At 41.9% G+C, this 21,528-nt stretch overlaps 1 protein-coding gene across 1 annotated transcript in view; it reads left to right on the top strand.

Moving 5' to 3' along the window:
- gcfc2 (GC-rich sequence DNA-binding factor 2) overlaps window positions 1-21,528 on the top strand; it is a 51,430-nt gene that overhangs the window by 27,997 nt on the left and 1,905 nt on the right. The window contains exons 11-16 of the mRNA XM_048530472.2: window positions 4,902-5,101; window positions 10,462-10,612; window positions 10,853-10,974; window positions 12,157-12,233; window positions 16,901-16,967; window positions 19,289-19,435. Coding sequence (XP_048386429.1) covers window positions 4,902-5,101; window positions 10,462-10,612; window positions 10,853-10,974; window positions 12,157-12,233; window positions 16,901-16,967; window positions 19,289-19,435 — 764 coding nt within the window. The remainder of the gene's footprint in view (window positions 1-4,901; window positions 5,102-10,461; window positions 10,613-10,852; window positions 10,975-12,156; window positions 12,234-16,900; window positions 16,968-19,288; window positions 19,436-21,528) is intronic.

The raw sequence follows: 21,528 nt of genomic DNA, 5'->3' as shown, positions 1-21,528 counted from the left end.
AACTCGTCCTCACCTTCAACAACTTCTCTTTTGACTCCTTCCACTTCCTATAGACTAAGGGGGTGGCCGTGGGCACCTGCATGAGCCCCAGCTGTGCCTGCCCCTTTGTAGGTTACATGGAACAGTCCCTCTTCCGCACCTACACAGGCCCCAAACCCCACCTCTTCCTCCGGTACATTGATGACTGTATCAGCGCCGCCTCTTGCTCCCCAGAGGAGCTCGAACAGTTCATCCACTTCACCAACACCTTCCACCCCAACCTTCAGTTCACCTGGGCCATCTCCAGCACATCCCTCACCTTCCTGGATCTCTCAGTCTCCATCTCAGGCAACCAGCTTGTAACTGATGTCCATTTCAAGCCCACCGACTCCCACAGCTACCTAGAATACACCTCCTCCCACCCACCCTCCTGCAAAAATTCCATCCCCTATTCCCAATTCCTCCGCCTCCGCCGCATCTGCTCCCACGATAAGACATTCCACTCCGCACATCCCAGATGTCTAAGTTCTTCAAGACCACAACTTCCCCCCACGGTGATCGAGAACGCCCTTGACCGTGTCTCCCGTATTTCCCGCAACACATCCCTCACACCCCGCCCCCGCCACAACCGCCCAAAGAGGATCCTCCTCGTTCTCACACACCACCCCACCAACCTCCGGATACAACGCATCATCCTCCGACACTTTCGCCATCTACAATCCAACCCCACCACCCAAGACATTTTTCCATCCCCACCCCTGTCTGCTTTCCGGAGAGACCACTCCCTCTGTGACTCCCTTGTTCGCTCCACACTGCCCTCCAACCCCACCACACCCGGCACCTTCCCCTGCAACCGCAGGAAATGCTACACTTGCCCCCACACCTCCTCCCTAACACCCATCCCAGGCCCCAAGATGACATTCCGCATTAAGCAGAGGTTCACCTGCACATCTGCCAATGTGGTATACTGCATCCACTGTACCCGGTGTGGCTTCCTCTACATTGGGGAAACCAAGCGGAGGCTTGGGGACCGCTTTGCAGAACACCTCCGCTCGGTTCGCAACAAACAACTGCACCTCCCAGTCACAAACCATTTCCACTCCCCCTCCCATTCTTTAGATGACATGTCCATCATGGGCCTCCTGCAGTGCCACAATGATGCCACCCGAAGGTTGCAGGAACAGCAACTCATATTCCGCTAAGGAACCCTGCAGCCTAATGGTATCAATGTGGACTTCACCAGCTTCAAAATCTCCCCTTCCCCCACCGCATCCCTAAACCAACCCAGTTCGTCCCCTCCCCCCATTGCACCACACAACCAGCCCAGCTCTTCCCCTCCACCCACTGCATCCCAAAACCAGTCCAACCTGTCTCTGCCTCCCTGACCTGTTCTTCCTCTCACCCATCCCTTCCTCCCTTCCCAAGCCGCACCCCCATCTCCTACCTACTAACCTCATCCCACCTCCTTGACCTGTCTGTCTTCCCTGGCCTGACCTATCCCCTCCCTACCTTCCCACCTATACTCTCTCCACCTATCTTCTTTTCTCTCCATCTTCGGTCTGCCTCCCCCTCTCTCCCTATTTATTCCAGAACCCTCACCCCATCCCCCTCTCTGATGAAGGGTCTATGCCCAAAACGTCAGCTTTTGTGCTCCTGAGATGCTGCTTGGCCTGCTGTGTTCATCCAGCCTCACATTTTGTTATCTTGGATTCTCCAGCATCTGCAGTTCCCATTATCTCTGTCAATCTCAGTAGTCTAATTCCTCCCTTCATATCTCTCGATCCCTTTAGCCACAAGTGACTCTGGGTGTGTACTTGTTGGAGTTTAGAAGAAGTGTAAGGGGTGGGGGAAAGTTTCATCAAAAGTTACAGAATACTGAGAGACCTTGATTGAGTGGACGTGCACAAGGTACTAGTTGAAGAGACTAGGACACAAGGGCACAGCCTTAGAGTGTAGGGACAACCCTTCAGAATTGATATAAGGAGGAATTTCTTCAGCCAGAGGGTGATTAATCTGTGAAACTCATTCACACAGAATGCTGTTGAGGCCAAGTCATTGAGTGCATTTAAAACAGATAGGTCCTTGATTGGTAAGGGGATCGTGGGTTATGAGGAAAGGGCAGGAGAATGGGGTTCAGAAGTATATTGGGCATGATCAAATGGTGGATCTGACTTGATGGGCCAAACCTCCTAACTCTGATCCTATATCTTATGGTCTTATACTTATTCCCTTCTTGTAAGCACAATGTTTTGGCCTCAATCACCCTCTACGGCAGTGAATTCCACAGACTTGCAACTCTCTGTGTGAAGAAATTTCTTGTCAACTCAGTCCTAAAAGGTCTATGCCTTATTAAGCTATGATCCCTGATTTTGAAACACCGCCCCCCCCCGCCAACAATTGCGTACATTCTTCCCGATCTAATCTGTCTAGTTCTATTTGAATTTTATAGATTTCTGTGAGATCCACCCTCATTCTTCTAAACTCCAGTAAAAATAATCCTGACTGATTTAATCTTTCCTCATACATCGGTCCTGCCAAGAATCCATCTGGTAAATTTTCGCTACTCTCCCTCTATAGCAAGAACATCATTCCTCAGATAAGGAGACCAAAACTGCACACAGTACTCCAGGTGAGGCCTCATCAATGCCCTGGATAATGGCTGCAAGATATCCTTGTTCCAGTACTCGAATCCTCTTGCTTTGAAGGCCAACACATAGTTTGTCTTTTCTACTGCCTGTTCCACCTGAGTGCATACTTTCAGCAACTGGTACACAAGGACACCCAGGTCTTATTGAACATTCCCGTCTCTCATGTTACAGCCATTCAAATAATAACATGCTTTCCTATTTTTGCACACCAAAGTGGATTACCTCACATTTATCCGCATCATTCTGTGTTTGTCCATTCATTCGACCTGTCCAAATTGTCCGTAACATCTCTGGATCCTCCTCACTTATTCTTTCACCCAGCTTTGCGTCATCTTCATATTTCGCGATGTAGGAAACTTTGTTATAACTGGCACTTAATGAACCAACACTCTCGATAAACTGGCAAAAATTATCTACCTTGTACTGGATGTTTACTGCATTATCATAATCTCTGCAATGTCCTGAGTAGTCAGTTGGGAGTGTGAGTGAGATGGCTGTACTCTGCTGGTAAGTTTTATTGAAGTGATTTATGCTGTATACCCCCTGCCTGACAATTCTATTACTTAGTGTGTGTGTATTTTCGTTGATTATGTGGTCCACTTGATCAACCAGTGTTTCTGGACCCCTAGGTGCCAGTTAGTAAAAAGTTTGCTGTATGACATTTAGCTCTGTCATCTAAATCATTAACATATATAGTGAATAGCTTGTTTTCTGTATGCTAACCATTTTTTTTCAGTCCATTTCAATAGACTACCCCCATTCTCATGCGCTTCAGTTTTAAAATTTAATCTCTTATGGAAGACTGTTGACAGCATTCTGAAAGTTCAAACACAACAATGTGTATTGGCTTCCCCACCACCCCGATCAACTCTACTAGTTACATTATTGAAAAATTCCAGTGGATTTGTCAAGCATGATTTCCCTTTTGTGAATCCATGCTGACTGTGCCTGATTCTACCACAGTTTCGAAGTGCTGTACCAGAGACTCCTTCATAATGGACTCGAGCATCTTCCCCGGACTTGCTGATCTTTATTTCCCTGTTTTCCTGTTACCTCCCTTTTTAAATGGTGGGGTTACATCAGCAATTCCTCAATTTGTAGGAATATTTCCAGAGTCTAAAGAATCTTGGAAGAAGACAATCAATACATCCATTATTTCTAGGGTCACTTCCTTAAGTTAACCGGCAGTGTAGGTTATCAGACCCTAGGATTTATCAGTTTCATCAATTTCTCCGAAACCTGGTATGAATACTTGGTATGTAGGTACGAATATAGATTTGCTTAAATTCCTCCCTCTCACTAAATGCTGTGTTCTCTGTCATATCTGGAATGTTGTTTGTGCCCCCCTTTGGGGATGGAGGAGCAAAGTATGAATTTAGTTCATCTAACATTTTATTGTTCCCCATTATAAATTCCTCTGTTTCTGACTAGGGACCAGTGTTAGTTTGTGCCAACCGTTTTCTCTTTGCGTACCTGCAGAAAATTTTACAGTCAGTTCCAAATATCTGTGAGCTTGTTTGTTTTTGCCATTTACTGTTGGTGAGGTTTGGGAAATAGCTGAGGGGAATTAACACGGTTTGATTCATTTCACTGTCTAGTTATAGTTTCTCTTCGTTGTAGTAGATTTTTATTTTGGCTATCTGAGTGTGGGAAGAATGTTTTGTTTTAGATTGCAGAATTCAGTGAATTTGATTAGCTAACCGGTGGCGAATAATATTGAAAATATGCTGCATGGCTAACAACATTATTAAGAAAGGGAGAGTGAAATGTACAGATCTTCTGTTGATTGGTTTCTTTTTTGGATGTTTCCTGGCCTATGTATTTCCTATGTTTTCCATTGTTTCGTTCTCTGTAGCCTACAACGGTCATTAAGTTTGACTAGTGAAACCAATGATTAATATTATGATAATCGTTACAACTGGGAAGGAGGCCATTCAGCTCCTCATAGCCTGGCTGGCTGTCTGAAAACTACTGAGCTAGTACCACTTTTCTGCTTTTTCCCCCATAACCCTGAAATTGTTTTCTGTTGAGATAATTATCAAACAGTCTTTTGAACACTGCAATAAATCTGCCCCACCACTCTTTCGGGCAGAGCATTCTGGACTCTAACCACTTACTGAGTGTTTCAGAAATAGCTTGGATCTTTTATGCCTTGATCTAAAAATGTTATTATTTTATGTATCTTTCATTATGTCATTCTTTTTGTTCTGATGTAATAGCTGGATTTAGATCCTATTTTCTTGTTTGCACAAATTTGTCCATAATTTGCCACAGATCGCATTTTGAAGGAATCCAAGAAGATTTTTGACGATGTGCATGAAGACTTCTGTAGAGTCGACAGAATTTTAGCGAAGTTTGGTTTGTGGCGACAGAAATTTCCTGATTCATATTATGATGCATATATTGGGCTTTGTCTTCAAAAAATTCTGACTCCTTTAATCCGTGTGCAGCTGATTGGCTGGAATCCTCTTAGAGTAAGTGTTGAATCAGTATTTGTAGCTCGAATTTTTGGTATACAGTACATTTATTGTTTTCTCTACATATTGCATAATTTACATTCATTATTGAATAATATATTTAAAAAATCCAGATATGAAATAATATCACTTTTGTGCAAGTGAGCCCTGTAACTCAAGGATGCATAGTAATTGATTGCTATGTTAATAATTCACAGTTGAGTAACGTGGAGGCTGATGACTTCTACGCACTGTATGAAAAGTGCAACACCTAGTGCGGGATTTAAGGAATTTACGAAACATCAGACAATGCTACCCAAACGTATTAATTTGCAATCTAAAGTAACTTTCAATATGGAAAGTTAAATACTATCTATCTAATGTGGTGGCTAAGACTTTGTCCCACTGTCAACCCATGTTGAGGCTTAATTATTGTCATTACCTCTCATTTGAGAATTGAGAGTAAGGCTGTTGTAACTCCATGTCCGAACTCCCTGTTAGCCATTTTTCTCTCCCATTTCATGACCCCAAAATCAAACCTTGCAAGCTGATCTAAATCCCACTTTGGAAATGTTTGATCTAATGGCTGGTTCAAACATTGGTAATAACCTTCCTGTGTTATTGTGTCACAATTTGATGATGGGGAAGCATTGGCCTAGTGATATTATTGTTGGGCTAATACTCCAGAAACTTGGCTAATGTTCTGAGGACCCGGGTTTGAATTGGATTTAAATTCAGTTTAAAAAGAAACCTAGAAGTAAGAGTCTACTGATGACCATGAAATCCTTGTCTATTGTTATCTGGTTGACTGTCTGATTCACCAGTGTCTTTCAAGGAAGAAAATCTGCCTTCCTCATCTGGTTTGGCCTATATGTGACTCTGCACCCACAGCAATGTGGTTGATCTCTTAAACTCTGAAATAGCCTCGCAAGCCATTCAGTTGTACCAATTGCTACAAATGTCTCAAAGAAATAAAACTGGATGGATCACCTGACATCAACCTGGGCACCGGAAAAGACAACGGCAAACAGCTTTATAAATCCTGCCAAGTTCTCCTCACTAACATTTGGGGGCTAGTGCCAAAGTTGGGAGAAGTGTTTCTCAGACTAGTCAAGCAACAGCCTGAAATAACCATAATCACAGAATCATACCTGACAAACAATGTCTGAGACCGTCGCCATCCCTGGATATGTCCTGTCCCACAGGCAGGAAAGACCCAGCAGGGGTAGTAGCTCAGTGTTATATAGTTGGGAGGGAATTGCTCTGGAAGTTCTCAACATTGACTCCGGATCTCATGGAGTCTTCTGGCTTCAGCTTAAAAATGGGCAAAGAAACCTCCTGTTGATTGCCATGTACTGTTCTCCCTCAGCTGATGAATCAGTACTCCACTATGTTGAACTATACTTAGGGGAAGCATTGAGGATGGGAAGAACACTAAATATACTCTGGGTGGGGGATTTCAATGTCCATGCCAAGAGTGGCTCGGCAGCACAACTACAGATCGAGCTGGTCAGATCCTAAAGGATGTAGCCACTAGACTGGAGCTGCAGCGGGCCCTGAGAGAACCAGCAGGTGAAAAGAAAGTACTTTGACCTCATCCACACCAATCTGTCAACTGTAAATGCATCTGTCAATGACAGTATCGACAAGAGTCACCATCGCATGGTCCTTGTGGAAACGCAAGTCCTGCCTTCACATTGAGAATAACCTCTACAATGTTGTGTGGCACTATCATTGTGCTAAATGCAACGCACGACTGGGATTACTTGAGATGGTGTGGGCCATGAAAAGTAGCAGAATTGTACTCCAGCGCAATCTGTAACCTCATGGCCCAGCATATTCTGCTTAACCATTACCATCAGCCAGGGGATCAACCCTGGTTCACTGGAGAGTGCAGAAGAGCATGCCAGGAGCAGCACTAGGCATACCTGAAAATGAGGTGACAACCTAGTGAAGCTATCAGAGGGACTACTTGCATGCCAAAGAACATAAGCAGCAAGTTATAGACAGAGCTAAGCAATTCCACAACCAATGGAGCAGATCTAAGCTCTGCAGTCCTGCCACATCCAGTTCTGAATGGTGGTCAGACAATAAAACCACTCACTGGAGGAGGGAGCTCCACAAATATCCCCATCCTCAGTGATGGAAGAGCCCAGCACATCAGTGCAAATGATAAGGCTAAAGCTTTTGCAGTCGTCTTCTGCCAGAAGTGCTGAGAGAATGATCCATCCTGTTCCATCTTGGTCTCCTCCAGTGGTCTGCAGCATCGCAGATTCCAGTCTTCAACCAATTTGATTCTCTCCACGTGATATCAAGAAATGGTTAGAGACACTGTTTGCTGCAAAGGCAATGGGGCTTGGCAACATTCTGACAATAATACTGTAGACTTGTACTCCAGAATTTGCCACTCCCCTAGCCAAGCTGTTCCAGTACAGTTACAACACTGGTATCTATCTGACAGTGTGGAAAAATTGCCCAGGTGTGCCCTGTACACAAAAAGTAAGACAAACCCAAAGCTGGCCAATTACCGCCCCATCAGTCTGCTCTCAATCATCAGTAAAGTGACAGAAGGTGTCCTCAACAGTGTATCAAGCAGCACCTGCTCAGTGACGCCTAGTTCGGGTTCTGCCAGGGCCACTCAGCTTCTGACTTCATTACAGCCTTGGTTCAAACATGGACAAAAGAGCTGAATTCCAGAGGTGAGGTGAGAGTGACAGGCCTTGACATCAAGACTGCATTCAACTGAGTGTGGCATCAAGGAGCCCTGGCAAAACTGGAATCAGCGGTTATTGGGGGAAAACTCTGGTGGTTGGAGTTATACCTGGCACAAAGGATGGTGGCCATGGTTGTTGGAAATCAGTCATCTCAGCTCCAGAACTACTTTTCAAGAGTTCCTCAGGTTAGTGTCCTAGTCCACACCATCTTCGGCTGCTTCATCAATGACCTTTCCTCCTTCCTAAGGTCAGAAGTGGGGATGATTACACAATCTTCAGCACCATGTGTGACTTCTCAGGCACTGAAGCGTCCATGTTCAAATGCAACAAGATCTGGACAATATCCAGGCTTGGTCTGACTCGTGCCACAGAAATGCCAGGCTGTGACCATTACCAATAAGTGACAATCTAACCACTGCCCTTGACATTCCATGCTGTTACCGTTAGTGAATCCCCCATTGGATCAATGTCCAGGGGTTACAATTGACCAGAAATTCAACTGGACCCACCACATAAACACAGTGGCTACAAGAGCAGTTCAGAGGCTAGGAGTACTGCCACGAAATAATTTGCCCACTGACTCTCCAGAGTCTGTCCACCATCCGGAAAGCATGTCAGATGTGTGATGGAATACTCCCCAGTTGCCTGGATGAGTGTAGCCCCAACAGTATTCAAGAAGCTTGATACTATCTGGGACCAGGCCTTGTGCTTGTTTGGCACTGCATCTGCAAGCATCCATTTTCTCCACCACCGATGCTCAGTAGCAGCAGTGTGTACTATCTACAAGATGCACTGCAGACATTCACCAAAGATCCTCAGACAGCAACTTCCAAACCCACACACACTTCCACCTAGAAGGACAAGGGCAGCAGATATATGGGAGTACCACTACCTTCAAGTTCCCCTCCAAGCTAGTCACCATCCTGACTTGGAAATATATTACTGTAATTTCACTGTCACTGGGTCAGAATTCTGGCATTTCCTCCCTAACAACATTATGGGTCAGCCCACAGCAAGTGAACTGCATTGGTTCAAGAAGGCAGCTCACTACCCCCTTCTCAAGGGCACCTAGGGATGGGCAAAAATGCTAGCCAGCCAAAGATGCCCACATCCCACGAATGAATTAAAAAAAAAGTGAAAAAACTTCCACATTTTTTATTAATTGGAACACAATAAAATGACTAAAGCAGGTGACGTTGAAATGCCTATAAATGCTATTGAAATTAATTTCTGGAAGGCACTAGATACAGTTTCTCAGGGTGACTGTTGGCTAAAGTTGAAACTTTTGGAATTGAAGGAAGATTATAAGTCTGGTTGTAAAATTGGCTGAGCAGCAGGAGACGGAGATAATGATTAGGTGTCCCAGGCAGGATATGTCTAATGATGACATCCAAAGATATGTGTTTAACTATTCACTACTATTTATGATGGGATATAAAGCAACATACAAATAAGTGAATGGGTAAAATTGCAGTGAATGGATTTTTGTAGGCAAATGTGAAGTCATTCCCCATTTTTGAATCCATAAAGGATTGAACAGGCTTACTTCTAAATAGTGTAAAGTGGAGGTCCAAAAGATTTGAGGTGTAGGTATAGAGTCATACAAAGTTTGGTGAACTTGTAAGATACAAAAAGGTAAATCAGATCAAGAGGTTAGAAGTTATTCTTCAAGTATAAAAACCCCTGGTTGTAGCACACCTGGACTTGTGTCAGGCGTTCTAATGAGCACGTGTTGGAAAGCTTATATTGGCTTTGGAAGGAGTGCAGTATACATTCATCAGAATGATAAATGAATTCTGAGGATTAAATTAGAAGAAAAAATTCAGACGTGAGGGATGCATTACTTTGAATATTAAGTTTAAGGGTTGATTTGATAAAAGCCTTAAAAGTTTAAGTTTAAAACTTTAACGTGGTAAAGAGAAACCGTCTCTGTTGATTGTAACAACAGCATAGTCAACAAAAGAAAGGCAGGCCTTTTGGGCATGAAACATGTAAATACTTCTACCTATCAAGGGCTGTGGGTGTAAGTTTTAAAAATCAAACATCATTAGATTTTTGTCATGTTGTCCAAAAATATTAAGGTATAGCAATTTTCAGTTGGGTTCCAGATCAGGCAACTGAATGTTGGTATGAACATGGTTGTGGTGATAAATGGCCTACTTTTCCTATTTTCTAACAGTTTAAACTGAGCCAAGAAAACCTACTTAAAATTCCACATAGGTCGGTTTCCTATCACCAAGTCATCCTTTATTTACCTCAGGAGAGTTCTTGAAACTTATCCAGCTCTGAGTGAACAGGATGTCGCACACTCCAGTTCATGCCTGTTTACCAGGGCTCTCTGACTGGACCAGATTAACGGCCTCAATCAGACAACTCCTATTCCATGAGGTCTGCCTGGCTGACTTCGTTACAATCGCTCCACTGATGCCAGTTGCTTTAAGTCCCTGCATTACTATACACTTTTTAGAAGTACTTAGTTGATTACAAAGTGGTCCAGTGCTTCAGAAAAGTGCACTATCAGTCAAAGTGTATCTTTCTTGCTTAAACCTGCCTAAGTAATACAGTTGTGTGTGGAAAAAGCACAATGTGTAAAATGACTTGAAATTAGCTAAAGTTGTAAATGCTGCAATTAACACATTAATAACACCAATCATTGCCGTCTAGCCTGACTGTTTGGAGTTGGCAGAAATGCCCTGGATTTTACCATTGGAAGAGTTCTGTCACATGGAAGATGAAGAATTCAAGAAAAAGGAAAATTCTGATAGAAAATTACTTCCCACAGTAATTGAGAGAACAGTCATTCCGAAAATTGAGGGTAATTCAACAATATTCAAATTCTCTGACTTCTGATTTGGTCACAAATAGCAGACCTGTTTCTTCGGTAAATGTTGTTTTTCACGGAAAGACATGATAACTTAATTGTCTTGAAATGTATGTCATAATATTTTACAGATTCACATCTTATTGTTACACTACTTAAAAATTGAAATCACTTATTTAGTTTGCCTTCTGAAGGAAAAGCGATGTGAAAACCATGTTTAATTTTATTTCCCAGGCTTTGCAATTCATGTGTGGGACCCTTTGTCATCCTCTCAGACGTGGAATTTAGTACAAATTTGCAGAAAGCTAAACAAGGAATATAATGTGTTCAACAATGTGCAAAGTAAAGCCATCCAGGTATGCAAATCCCTCCTCCAGAAGCTTTTTAACATTTATCCTGGGAAAATGGATTAATCCCTTCATTTTGATCCCATTTATTTTCCTTAGGTATGTATTTGAATAGATGGCATGAGAATTGGGTTTATGCCTATGCTTTGGAAGTAGCCTTATATGGTGCTCATTTAATACAGCAACTGGGAAATAAACTGAAATATGCAAGAAATCACAGTGGGTCAAGCAGCATCCGTGGAGAGAGAGCAAGCTAATGTTATGATGACTCTTCATCAGAGCTGATGTGAAATGTGAAGTGGGCAGCATTTATCGTAGACCAAAATCAAAAGTGTTAGTTTGGACAAAGCATTATCCATCTTTCTGTAGAATGTTAAATTAGCTGATAGCAATTGAACAACAAAAATAATTACAATTGAATGGCTAGATGTGACAGAAAAGAGAGTTGCTCATGTTTTGGTGAGGCTTAAATTAGTTGCATTAACACAATGTATCCCAGTTTAGTTAAAGGCGATAACAAAGACATTAACATTCTGATAAAGTTTCAAATCCTTCAAAGCAGTTTATCAGGACCGTATTAAATAACAGGATAAGAAGCAAAATGTTTCTTCCTTAATACAGCCAGCTTACCATGGGTATTAATTAATTATGCTTGTTAAAGGAAAGTTCACAAAATCACACAAAAATTAACTATTTTTAGATAATTCTGGAGCTTTAAGCCTCTAGTTAATCTATGGGAGGCAATGGCCTGGTGGCATTATCACTGGACTGTTAATCCAAGTAATACTCTGGGGACCAGCGTTCGAATCTCGCCATGGCAGACTGTGGAGTTTGAATTTAATAAATATCTGGAATTAAGAGTCTAATAATGACCATGAAATCGTTGATTGTCGGAAAAACCCGTCTGGCTCACAAATGTGCTCGTCTGATCTACATGTGACGCCAGATCTACAGCAATGTGGTTGACTCTTAACTGCCCCTTGAGATATTCGAGATGGGCAATAAATTGGCCTTGCCAATGATGCCCTCATCCCGTGAATGAATTAAAAAAACTATTTTGTATATATTGAAAGTAAATCACTATTTGAACACAAATACAGTAAATTATTTTCTTTACTGTAGGATCAATGTTTGTGTATTGAGACATTTTCAAGAAAGTTCTATTTTAATAGACTTTTTTTTGTTTAACAGGCTCTGAAAAAAGCTATTATTATGAGAATAACAATGTCTGTGGAAGAGGATGCTTTCATTCCTCTGTATCCAAAAAGGTAAGTTGTATATATTCTAAATTGTTATATCTCCTTCATCCCATTCCAGTGCTCCAAAGTTGCACAATAGGAATTATTGCCTTTTATAATGATTTTTTGTTAGCCCCATAAGGATATTTAATCATATTTAAAGGTGGTTGAAGAGATACATTATTTTTATTTTAAAATAGTGATTGTTGTGACAGTCCATCAGATTGATTAACAACAAAACTATGTGACAGCCCATATACACCACTGGATAACAAATCTTCGGCTTCTTTCAGTCAGATTAGAGTCATGGTGTCATAGAGATGTACAGCATGGACACCGACCCTTCAGAGCAACTCATCCATGCTGATCAGATAGACTAGATTAATATAGTCTATTTGCCAGTGTTCGGCCCATATCCCTGTAAGCCCTTCCTATTTATATATCCATCCAGATGCCTTTTAAATGTTGTAAGTGTACCAGCCTTCACCAGTTCCTCTGGCAGCTCATTCCATACACGCACTACCCTCTGCATAAAAAAAATTACCTTTTAGGTCCCTTTTAAATCTTTCCCTTCTCACCTTTAAACCTATGCCCTCTAGTGTTGGACTCTCCTATCTTGGGGAAAGGACCTTGACTATTCACCCTATCCAGGCCCCTCATAATTTTATACACCTCTGTAAGGTCACCCTCTCTGCCTCTAATGCTCCAGAGAAAATAGCCTCAGCCTATTTAACCTTCAGACACTCCAACCCTTGCAACTTGTAAATCTTTTCTGAACCCTTTCTAGTTTTAACAACATCTTTCCAATGGCAAGGAGACCACACTGAACGCAGTACTCTAAAAGTGGCCAAACAAATGTTCTCTACCGCAACAACGTGACTTCCCAACTCCTACACTCAATGCACTGACCAATACAGGCAAGCGTACCAAACACCACCTTCACTACTCTATCTGCGACTCCATTTTCAAGGAACTATGAACCTGCACTTCAAAGTCCCTTTGTTTGGCAGCACTCCCCGGACCTTACCATTAAATGTATAAGTCCTGCCCCGATTTACCTTACCAAAATGTAACAGGACTGTCAGGAGCAAGATGGAGGACAGGAGAAAATTATGGCTGGTGACTGTTGCTCCTTTTTGTTTTGAGGAGTTTTTTCAGTATTGGAATTGATCTCTTCGATTTTGTTTTTTGGAGCAGTAATTAATATTTCATATGCTGTTGCATTGTTTTGGACCTTTGGAAAAAGACCAAAAAAGGTACTTTAAAACAAGAGAGGGAGCAGAGACCACGTAGAAGGTGAGAAAGAAGTTTTTTATAGAACATGGTATTGCGAAGTCAGCAACATTTTCGTTTTACTTCACTTTTTATTGAGGAATGAAATGAGAAAAGGATAGTTCAAAACCAAGGACTTATTGCAGGAATTGTTGCAATTTTGGAAACAGATTTCTGGAACTTTTGAGTTATATTTACAACATTGCATTGTAAATAGTGGGGTAGGTGAGATGAGATAGCACAGAAACGAGGTGTGTACAGGGTGAGATTCAGCTAGAAACAATAATGATTGGTTTGGGAGGTAGTAGGAATGCAGATGCTGGAGAATCTGAGATAACAAGGTGTAGAGCTAGATGAACACAACAGGCCAAGCAGCATCAGAAATGGGCCTAGACCCTTTTCTTATGCTGCTTGGCCTGCTGTGTTCATCCAGCTCTACACCTTGTTATCAATGATTGGTTTGTGTTATTGCAATTATTTATGGATGCTAGGCTTATGGATAAATCAAAAGACACCATGGCAGATATGTTCGGGGGAAATTTAAAAACACTCGCGAGTAGAAGAGTGTATTTTAAACACAGAACCATTGCAGAATTCTGAGATCCAGAAGGATTTAGGTGTGCCTATGCACAAGACCAAAAATGGTATGATGCGGGTGCAGTATGTAAGCAAGAAAGTTATTGGGATGTTATCCTTTATGATAGGAGGAACAGAACACGAAAGGTAGGGATAAATAAAACTAAGAACCATAAATGCTGAAAATTTGAAACAAAAACACATAGAACATAAAACATTACAGCACAGCACAGTACAGGCCCTTCGGCCCTCGATGTTGTGCCGACCTGTCATACCGATCTCAAGCCCATCGAACCTACACTATTCCATGTATGTCCATATGCTTGTCCAATGGCGACTTAAATGTACCTAAAGTTGGCGAATCTACTACTGTTGCCGGCAAAGCGTTCCATTCCCTTACTACTCTCTGAGTAAAGAAACTACCTCTGACATCTGTCCTATATCTTTCACCCCTCAATTTAAAGCTATGTCCCCTCGTGCTCGCCGTCACCATCCTAGGAAAAAGGCTCTCCCTATCCACCCTATATAACCCTCTGATTATTTTATATGTTTCAATTAAGTCACCTCTCAACCTTCTCTCTAACGAAAACAACCTCCAGTCCCTCAGCCTTTCCTCGTAACACCTTCCCTCCATACCAGTCAACATCCTAGTAAATCTCCTCTGCACCCTTTCCAAAGCTTCCACATCCTTCTTATAATGCGGTGACCAGAACTGTACACAATACTCCAAGTGCGGCCGCACCAGAGTTTTGTACAGCTTCACCATAACCTCTTGGTTCTGGAACTCGATCCCTCTGTTAATAAAAGCTAAAACACTGTATGCCTTGTTAACAGCCCTGTCAACCTGGGTGGCAACTTTCAAGGATCTGTGTACATGGACACCGAGATCTCTCTGCTCATCTACACTGCTAAGAATCTTACCATTAGCCCTGTACTTTGCCTTCTGGTTACTCCTACCAAAGTGCATCACCTCACACTTGTCTGCATTAAACTCCATTTGCCACCTCTTAGCCCAGCTCTGCAGCTTATCTGTCTCTCTGCAACCTACAGCATCCTTCATCACTATCCACAACTCCACCGACCTTAGTGTTGTCTGCAAGTTTACTAACCCATCCTTCTACGCCCTCATCCAGGTCATCTATAAAAATGACAAACAGCAGTGGACCCAACACCGACCCTTGCGGTACACCACTAGTAACTGGTCTCCAGGATGAACATTTCCCATCAACTACCACCCTCTGTCTTCTTTCAGCAAGCCAATTTCCGATCCAAACTGCTATATCTCCCACAATTCCATTCCTCTGCATTTTGTACAATAGCCTACTGTGGGGAACCTTATCGAACGCCTTGCTGAAATCCATATACACCACATCACCCGGTTTAATCTCATCTACCTGTTTGGTCACCTTTTCAAAGAACTCAATAAGGTTTGTGAGGCACGACCTTCCCTTCATAAAACCGTGCTGACTATCCCTAATCAATTTATTCTTTTCTAGATGATTATAAATCCTATCCCTTATAACCTTTTCCAACACTTTTCCAACAACTGAGATAAGGCTTACTGGTTTATAATTACCAGGGTTGTCTCTACTCCCCTTCTTGAACAGGGGAACCACATTTGCTATCCTCCAGTCATCTGGCACTATTCCTGTAGACAATGACGAGTTAAAGATCAATGCCAAAGGCTCGGCAATCTCCTCCCTGGCTTCCCAGAGGATCCGAGGATAAATCCCATCCAGCCCAGGGGATTTATCTGTCTTCACCCTCTGAAGGATTTCTAATACCCCTTCCTTGTGAACCTCAATCCCACTTAGTCTAGTAGCCTGTATCTCAGTACTGGTGAAACTCAGCAAGTCTATCAGCATCTGTGGAGGGAAAGCAGAATTAACGTTTCATATCCAGTGACCCTTCTTTAGAACAAAAATCTCATGCATTAGGATTAAAAAATGAAAAATTAAAATCCTGGGCTCTTAATTAATGATTCTTTCTATGATGTAGCCATTGTGATTTAACTGAATAAATTTAATGTATTTTATACCCTTTCTCAAAAATAGAACAAAATGTAATTCAGGATATTAAATTTGGTTTGGAAATGTTGAACTAGCAGAGGAAAACATTGAATGATTTTTTTTTCACTAATTACACAACCAGCCATATTGTATCAGTATTTTATTGCAGGGAAAGAGGCCTTTCAGGTACCTGTATCTGTGCCAGTGTTCAAACAACTGTCCACCTGATTCTATAACTTGCACTTTCCCACCTGATGTTTTCATTTTTCCTTTCTATTTTAAAATTATAATGGATTTCTCATACAGCACTGTTTCTAGTCAGGGTTTCTATTTTTCGCAACTCTTTATGTTAGAAAATGTTTTCCTGGCCTTTTTCACTTTTGCTAATATTGAATTTTTGACCGGATTCTAATGGATCTTTTTCAAAGCTCCAGTAATTTTCTCCATGGCCTTGCTATCCTTTCTAGAGATCAATCCAAAAATACTGGGGACACTATAATAACTACAGACGTAACTAATAATTTATATTAGCTTATCAGCTCTGTTTTGCTTTGCCTTCTACATGTCCTTAATTTGTCAAGACAAAGTTTTGAAGTTTTTTTAAATTAATGTTATCAACTTACTTCCATTTTTAAAGAGTTGTTTGTAAATCAGACTTCCATTCTTCTATTCACCATTTGAGTACCCCTTCATTACTCCTCCAAAAACACAGAAGAGCTAGCAGTTAGTATACAAATATGCATTAGATTTCTGTGAGACACTTCATTATCTTGAACATGTGTAATTAATGTTTTATGAATAATTAAAGAAAACTTCTATTTATCTATTTAATTTTACAAGTATGCTGGAAGATCGAACATCAGTCCAACGTCAGTTTCAGGAAAGGCAATTCTGGTCAGCTGTGAAGGTAACAAAGATGTTGTATCTGTAGAAAACATTTCACAGGTTTTTAGTGAAGTAGTTGATTGGAGTCATTTCTTTGCCATTTCTTAACCTTATTATCAGTTCATAATTATAGTTAATTAAAGGGGCCTAGAACTTTGATAGTTCGTAACCAATTGATTAGAACTGCCTGGCCATAACACAGGCCATTCAGTGCATGAAGTCTGCTCTGCCATTTGATCATGGCTGATATGTTTCTCAGTCCCATTCTCCTGCCTTGTTCCTGTAACTCATGATTTCCCCCTACTAATCAAGAAGGTATCTGTATCTGTCTTAAAGACACTCAATGATTTGGCCTCTACTGCAGTGAGTTCCACATATTAACCATACTCTTGCTGAAGAAATCCCTCTTCATTTCTCTTCTAAATGGTCATCCCTTCACTCTGGTTGTCTCTTCACCCTGAGGCTGTGCCCTCTGGTCCTAGTCTCTTCTACTAGTGCAAATATCTTCTCCATGTCCACTCTGTCCAGGCCTCTCAGCATCCTACGAGTTTCAATGAGAGCCACCGACCCCCGCCATCCTTCTAAACACTATTGAACACTGACACAGAATCATCAACTACCTCACATTGGGAAACCCTTCATTCCCGGGATCATTCTTGTAAATCTCTTCTGGACCATTTTCAATACCAGCAAGTCTTTCCTTAGACGCATGACTGAAAGCTGCTCACAATATTCCAGATACGGTCTGACCACAGCCTTATGTACAATCTCAGCAGTACATCTCTGCTGTTGTTTTCTAGCTGTCTTGAAATGAGTGCCAACATTGCATTGGTGTTCTAACTGCCAACTGAACCTGCATGTTAGCCTGAAGAGAGTCCTCAGTCAGGACTCTCAAATCACTTCAAGCTTTGTTTCAGATTTCCGAAGCCTTTCCCCATTTAGAAGTCTACACCTCTACTCTTCGTACAAAAATGTATAACCCCATACTTTGCCACATTTTATAGCATTTGCTTAGCATGTCTCAGTCCTTCTGCAGCCTTTGATTTTGTCAACACTACCTGTCTCTTCCCCCAATCTTCGTGTCATCTGCCAACTTAGCAGCCGTGTTCTCAGTTTCTTTGTTCAGATCATTAATATATGACGTGAATAATCGTGGTCCAAATACTGCCCCTTGCAGAATATTTACCAGCTGCCGTCATGACAAAGATCCCTTTATCCCCACTCTCTGCCATCGCTGGTCATCCATTCCTCTATCCAAGCCAGTACCTGGCTCTCATGGGCTCTTATCTTATTTAGCAGCCTCCTGTGTGGCACTTTGTCAAAGGCCTTCTGAAAATTTAAATAGATCATGCTCACTGTCTCTGATTTTTCTGACTTGCTTATTTCCTTCTTAAAGAAATCTAATAAATTTGTCAGGCATGACCTCCCCTTGATGAAGCTATGCTGACTCGACCCTATTTTAGTTACATTTCCAAGTATTCCGCAATCTCATTTTGAATAGTAGGCTCTAAACTCTGACCTAAAACTGAGGTCAGGTGAACCAGCTTTTGTTTCCTGTCTTCTGCCGTCCTCAAGCAGGGGTATTTACATGAGTTATTTTCCAGTCCTCTGGGAGCTATCCAGTGATTCCTGCAAGATCACGCCAATGTCTACAATCTCCTCAGCTATTTCCTTCAGAACTCTGGGGTATAGTCTATCTTGTCTAGGTGATTTATCTGCCTTCACTTTTTAGTTTCCCCAGCACCACCTCCATAGTGACGGCCATTACATTCCCCTCTGGTCCCTGACACTCTCGAAGTTCTGCTATGTTGCTGATATCTTCCACTGTGAAAACTGATGCAAAGAATCTGTTCAGTTCCTCTGACGTTTTTCTATGTTCCCCATTACTACTTCTCTAGCCTCCATTTTCGAGTGACCCAATGCCCACTCTTGCCTCTCTGTTAACTTTAAGTTATCGAAAATAAAATTGCTGCATATTCAGCTCATGTGTGGAACCTGCATGAAGAACAATAGGAATGTGTGTGCCCTGGCCTAAATTATCTGCATTGAATAAAATAATACTTAGATAAGAGAAGGGGAAAAATAAAAGTACAGAGGAGGAATACTTGAATAAAAAGAGTTTGATTTTGTCTCTGTGGGGTTGGGAGAGCACTGAAGGAAATAATTTGGTAGCACCTATTTATGAGTCATGTATTTATTCAAGTTAATTTACATAATATTCAGATCTTACAGAACAAAATCCATACTTTTACTCCTAATTTTATTCTTGTTGGTTTAATTGACTAGATTACTGAAATGCTTTACAAATGGAATTTTTTTCATAAATATTTAATCTGTTTTTAGCTTTTGGATAATGTTCTCCAGTGGGATGGTCTATTACCAGAACACATTCTTCAGGACATGGGCTTAAACAAACTTCTCAATCGTTACATTTTACTGAGCCTACAAACTTCTCTGACTCAGTCAGGAAGTACAGAGAAGTGTAAAAAGGTAAATAATATTCATGAATATATTACTTGATAAATTAGTTAGGTTGGTTGATAAATATTCTTTTAGATTCTTCTAAGTGCAATGCTCTTTTTTTAAAAAAAAATGTGGCTGTAAAGTTTAAAATTGTAATGCAGGAAAATTTCCTAGTGTTTTAGAGATAGTAGGAACTGCAGATGCTGGAGAATCTGAGATAACAAGGTGTAGAGCTGGATGAACACAGCAGGCTGAGCAGGAAAGCTGACGTTCCATTCAGAAATGAAGAAGAGTCTAGGCCTGAAATGTCAGCTTTCCTGCTCCTATGCTGCTGCTTGGCCTGCTGTGTTCATCCAGCTCCACACCTTGTTATCTCAAAATTTCCTAGTGTGCTCTTTGTGTAATAACCAATTTTGATCTTCTGTGTATTTTGATGGACACCAGTGTTAAGATTTACACATTCAAAACTTTGCTATCAGGAGTGATGTACCAATTTAGAGGGATATCAGATTTAATGCTGACTTAAGTACTGATCCACAAAATAATTTCCCATCCCAGGCACCAAGAAGACTTTCCACATCAAGCAGATGTTCACCTGCACATCTGCCAATCTGGTATACTGCATCTGCTTTACCCATCGTGGCCTTCTCTACATCAGGGAAACCAAGTGGAGACTTGGGGACCACTTTGCAGAACACCTATGCTCGGTTGGCAATAAACAACTGCACCTCCCAGTCGTGAACCATTTCACCTCCCCCATCTATTCCTTAGACGACATGTCCACCATGGGCCTCCTGCAGTGCCACAACGATGCCACCCGGTTGCAGGAACAGCAACTCATATTCTGCTTGGGAACCCTGCAGCCCAATGGTATCAATGTGGATTTCACAAGCTTCAAAATTTCCGCTACCCCCCTACTGTATCCCGAAACCAGCCCAGCTCATTCCTGCCTCTCGAACTGGGAGGTGCAGTTGTTTATTGCCAACCGAGCGTAGGTGTTCTGCAAAGTGGTCCCCAAGTCTCCACTTGGTTTCCCTGATGTAGAGAAGGCCACAATGGGTAAAGCAGATGCAGTATACCAGATTAGCAGATGTGCAGGTGAACAATGGGTAAAGCAGATGCAGTATACCAGATTGGCAGATGTGCAGGGTTCTTCCTCTCACCTGTCCCCTCCTCCCACCTCAAACCGCACCCCCATCTCCTACCTACTAACCTCATCCCGCCCCCTTGACCCGTCCGTCCTCCCCAGACTGACCTCCCCACCTACATTCACCTTTACTGGCTCCATCCCTGCCTGTTTAACTTGTCTGTCTCCTCTCCACCTATCTTCTCCTCTATCTATCTTCGATCCGCCTCCCCCCTCTCCCTATTTATTTCAGTGGCATATGTCTATATTTTTTCATAAATGCAGCTTTTTTAATAGTCACTGGAAATTTTAAGTGAAACCAAGTGGTAAGTGCTGAAGGCACCATTTGCTGTGGCTGCCAGAATTTGATTCCCAAGCTGCAGTAGTCTAACCAGACAAGAGCCTCTGAGTCAAACAGCATGGAAACAGACCTTTTGCTCTAACTGGTCTGTGCCAATCATAATCCCAAACTAAACCAGTCTCGCTTGCTCCTGGCCCATATGCCTCCAAGTCTTTCCTAATCATGTACTTAACCAAATGTCTTTGAAACATTGTAATCGTATCCGCATCTAACACTTCCTCTGGAAGTTCATTCACACATGAACCACCCTCTGAGTGAATAGTCAAGGTCTTTTCCTCAGGGTCGGGGAGTCCAAAACTAGAGTGCTTAAGATAAGAAGGGAAGGATTTGAAAGGAACCTAAGCGGCAACTTCTTCATGCAGAAGTGCTGGAGGTTGGCACAATTACAACATTTAAAGGCATCTGGAGGGGTGTATGCATTGGAAGGGCTTGGAGGGATATGGACCAAATGTTGGCAAGTGGGACTACGTTAATTTAGGATATCTCACGGGCATGGAAAAAATGAACCGAAGGGTCTGTTTCCATTCTGTCCATCTCTAATACGTGGGTGTGAACTGACAACCTAACCTCTTACGTGGATTTTTGCTTCGCAAATGTCTTGGCTTAAATTATTTTAACATTATACTGTTCCTA

This window comes from Stegostoma tigrinum, chromosome 4 (assembly GCF_030684315.1).
Source record: "Stegostoma tigrinum isolate sSteTig4 chromosome 4, sSteTig4.hap1, whole genome shotgun sequence".
Classification (NCBI taxonomy): Eukaryota; Metazoa; Chordata; class Chondrichthyes; order Orectolobiformes; family Stegostomatidae; genus Stegostoma; species Stegostoma tigrinum.
The sequence above is the reverse complement of the archived record's forward strand: the minus strand, read 5'-3'. Positions and strand labels throughout refer to the sequence as shown.